At 53.8% G+C, this 3,958-nt stretch overlaps 1 protein-coding gene across 1 annotated transcript in view; it reads left to right on the top strand.

Annotated features, from left to right (window-relative positions):
* The window catches only part of KRT35 (keratin 35), a 3,793-nt gene extending 1,986 nt beyond the window's left edge, over window positions 1-1,807 (top strand). Inside the window, exons 4-7 of the mRNA XM_032871795.1 lie at window positions 38-199; window positions 490-615; window positions 1,095-1,315; window positions 1,577-1,807. Of these exons, the coding sequence (XP_032727686.1) occupies window positions 38-199; window positions 490-615; window positions 1,095-1,315; window positions 1,577-1,724 (657 nt within the window). The 3' untranslated portion in view covers window positions 1,725-1,807. The remainder of the gene's footprint in view (window positions 1-37; window positions 200-489; window positions 616-1,094; window positions 1,316-1,576) is intronic.
* The last annotated feature ends 2,151 nt before the right edge of the window (window positions 1,808-3,958 follow it).

Below are 3,958 nucleotides of genomic sequence, written 5' to 3'. Positions count from 1 at the left end.
GCTGGACAATTGATGCTGACCCTGATCTGTGCCACAGGAGGTGAACTCGCTGCGCTGCCAGCTTGGTGACCGGCTCAACGTTGAGGTGGACGCTGCCCCACCTGTTGACCTTAACCGTGTTCTGGATGAGATGAGGTGCCAGTATGAGACCCTTGTGGAGAATAACCGCCGGGATGCCGAAGAATGGTTCAATACTCAGGTAGGTACCTGGAAAGAGTCAGTGCAACAGAGACATGGGGTATCAAATGGAACTGACCTTGGGGCTCCGAATCACGAAACCAGGTTTGAGCCTCAGCTCTCTTTGGACCTTTCTGTGCACCTTGGGCAGGTTGCTGTCCTCTTAGCAATAATGTCCTCAAGGACGAAATGAATGGGTTGGACTGGGTGTTCTGGAAGGTCCTTCTTGGCTCATGATTCTGCACGGTCTCTGTGGACCTCTGAAGCTGAGTCCTAATGTTCCTGACCAGGTCCTGTGTGTGTCTGTTTCAGACCGAGGAGCTGAACCAGCAGGTGGTGTCCAGCTCGGAGCAGCTGCAGTCCTGCCAGGCGGAGATCATCGAGCTGAGACGCTCTGTCAATGCCCTGGAGATCGAGCTGCAGGCCCAGCAGAGCATGGTGAGCCCGAGGCTTGAGCAGGGCTGCTGGGGGACCAAACCCAGCAGCACATGGGCCCACTGGGCCTCCATGCTCTGACCACACAGGCAGACTCTGGGGAGTCAAGTTCTCGTGCTTTAGGGATTTTCTGCATAGGGTGGAATGAGGTCCCAGCCCCCATTCACAAATGTCCCGGGGGGAAAAGACGGGACACCTATAGCAACAGACATGTTCTGGCAGCAGCTCCTGTCCTTGTGTAAGTAGGTTTATTCTGAGTAATTATCACTTCCTCAGAGATCTCATTATTCGGGGAGATGCTCTCTAGATCAGGGAGGCTCCAGGGGCTAACTGGCAGTCTCAGATGAGATGTCCCATTATGGTTCCTCTGGGTTCAAAGTGATTCTCTGAGTCTCTGTTCTTGGATTCTAAGGACTCACTGAGACCCACACGGATTAAGTGCATCTTCTCTGACCTCTCACCTTCTCCGTTTGCCCTCACAGAGAGATGCTCTGGAATCCACCCTGGCAGAGACCGAGGCCCGCTACAGCTCCCAGCTGGCCCAGATGCAGTGTCTGATCAGCAACGTGGAGGCCCAGCTGGCCGAGATCAGGAGTGACCTGGAGCGCCAGAACCAGGAGTACCAGGTGCTGCTGGACGTGCGGGCCCGGCTGGAGTGTGAGATCAACACGTACCGGGGCCTCCTGGAGAGCGAGGAGGGCAAGTGAGTGTCACTGTGTACTCCCTCATCTTCCCCATGCAGTCTATAAAGTTCTGGGGAGACGCCATGGTGCCTGGGGAGAGCCCAGCATTTGGAGTTTGAGCTCTCGTCTTACTATAAATTTGTCACGCGACCCTGGCCAGTCCTCTGTGGGCCTCTCTTTTCCCATTGGTAAAACAAGGGGGCAGGACTGGGTGATTTTTAAGGTGCTCTGAGTTATTGAATAGGAAAATCACAGTAACGTGAACTTTCTCTTTCTCTTAGGCTGCCCTGTAACCCGTGTGCCCCTGACCACACACCTGCCAAGTCGTGCCTCCCCTGCCTTCCCGCTGTCTCCTGCGGACCTGGGGCGGTCCGCACCACCTGCAGCCCCCGCAGCATCTGTGTGCCCTGCCCGGGGGGCCGGTTCTGAGAGGAACTGGCCTAGAAAGCCGAGGCCATTGTCTCCAGGGGCTGAACTTGGCCTTTGCTCAACCCTGACCCTAAAGACTAATCCCCTCTCTCTGTGCAGAGCCTGGAGCACCAGGGCCTGGCTCCAGGAGGGCTCATTGCAAATATATCCCTCCAAGTCTCTCCAAGCCTGTCCCTAAGGCTGGCTGTCCCTGGAAGCCTCAATTTCCTCATCATTTCAGTGGGTGCCAGCCAGGCTCTCTGTTCTGAGGCTGCCTCCTGGGTCAGGTTTCCTTCTGGGTGTTGCTGTTGTGGGTTCTGAAATATACTAGAGGGCCTCTGTGGGTAGAATAATAAAGTGTATTGGCTTTGGCTCTCGATGCCTAATGGCACCGTTCCAGTGTCCCTGTTGTGTGTCTCTGCTGCGTGAAGAGGGGTGACTCCTGGCCGGGTGGATAGGGATGTTTGACCGCATATGACCTGGGGGATTACAGATCCTGTGGCCCTGTTTGGGGTGACTAAGGGCCTCCCAGGGGGCTTTTTTGTTCAGTGGCTCAGCTCTCCTGATGAAGACGCTTCTCCAAGATTCCCATGTGGTGATCCGTATTACCAGACCTCTCCCACTTCCCTCCTTGGTCTACATGGCCACCCTGGGATCCCAGAGGAAGGTGGATAAAGCCAGGGGGCAGTCCAAGGTGAAGCATGTTAAGCTGGTTTTCATTTCATGCCTGTGGTTCTCAAAAGAGCAGCAACATAGACAGCCCATACCAGGTATCTTCATTTCCCTCCTTCCACCGTGATACTATCATATAGCCCGCCAGCTCAGCAGGTCCCTCCAAAACCTACACCCCTTCCGGTGCACGAGTAAGCTGGCCATTGTGACCTCCAGCTACAATTCTGAGATTCTTGTCTGTAAGAGACTCATCATGCTCAGTGTCCCTTTGGTATCTGATGCTGCATACAGTGCCTTTGGGTATCAGAGCATTTCCGAATGGAAGCGGGAGCTCCCAGCATTTTTGCCCAAAGTTTCTCATTTATGTCCAGACAATCCTCCCCCAACAAACTGGAAAATGCCAAACTCCATGGATTCCAATGGGACATGGCAACGAAGGTAAAACTTCCTCAGGTAGAAAGGAAGGTGGGTTGTCTCCAGATAGCCCTGTGTTCCTCATAAGATGCCAAGAGCACCACTATGGAATTTGAGTGATGTTAAGAGAGTTGTAACAGCACACAAGGTGGAGATTGGATTATGGAAAGACAGGTGACCCAGCAGGCCTGAGACTCCCACCCCTTAAGGGGGCCTGATATCATTCACCCTGATTCAACTTTAGAGTCATTCCCTTCCTAAGCCCCCATAAAGGAGAGCCTGGGGCTTTGGTTTCTCACAGCCTCCTCACTCCTGACTTCCTCCACTGCCTCAACTTTGGTCTTCTTGGAACATCATGTCTGGTTTTGTTGAGGTTCAGCCCACCCAAAGAGGATGATGGTCTCTTGATCATTCACTTCATTCAACAAACCTTCGCTGGGTGCCTCCCTGGGCCAGACAGGGTTTCAGGTGCCCAGATCTGGATTAAGCCTTGTCAGAGGGGGTCCTTGGGGGTGGGAAAAGAAGGGCGCCCACTCCCTGCCTCAGTGGTAGGAGGAGGCCTGCTGAAGGGATCGTGGAGTTAGTAGTGTTGAAGACGGGCACCGAACGTGGAGTCAGACCGATCCAGGTTCAAATCCCATCCCCAGAACTTCCTGCCTGTGGGAGATTAGCCGGGGTGGCCTCTTGTTGAGTCTTAGTTTCCTCATCAGTAAAACAGGGGCCAGGACACTGAGCATACTGTGAGGTCCATACTGCTTTCCCAAGCATATGGTGGGCCTTTGAAGCTGGCTCAATATTGTTGACCATCTACCCTAACTGGAGGTCTGGGCTGCCCTGAGGCTGACATCTGCCTTTTCCCTGCCCAGAGTGTCATTTCTGAGCTTTCCTTCCAGGCAGCAATGCCAAGCAGCCAAAGGAGAGATGCCGTTCTGTAGCTTACTATCTTTTCTGACTCGGAGGAAAGTCGGGCATGGGGGACCCGCTGTCAGCAAGCTGTGCAAGGGTTGAGTGAACTCCAGGTCCCATCAGCTGCACTTCCTCCTTAATGACATCCTCTGTGGTCCAAACCTCTTCCAAAGCCATCCTGTGTCCCTCCAAGATGCAGCAAACCAGAGCCTGTAGAGCCTTGCCTCATTACTATTTATGCCATCTGCTTGTGCTCCTTGAAT

Source organism: Lontra canadensis, unplaced genomic scaffold (assembly GCF_010015895.1).
Source record: "Lontra canadensis isolate GAN:19392208 unplaced genomic scaffold, GSC_riverotter_1.0 scaffold43, whole genome shotgun sequence".
NCBI classification, from domain to species: domain Eukaryota; kingdom Metazoa; phylum Chordata; class Mammalia; order Carnivora; family Mustelidae; genus Lontra; species Lontra canadensis.
The sequence above is the reverse complement of the archived record's forward strand: the minus strand, read 5'-3'. Positions and strand labels throughout refer to the sequence as shown.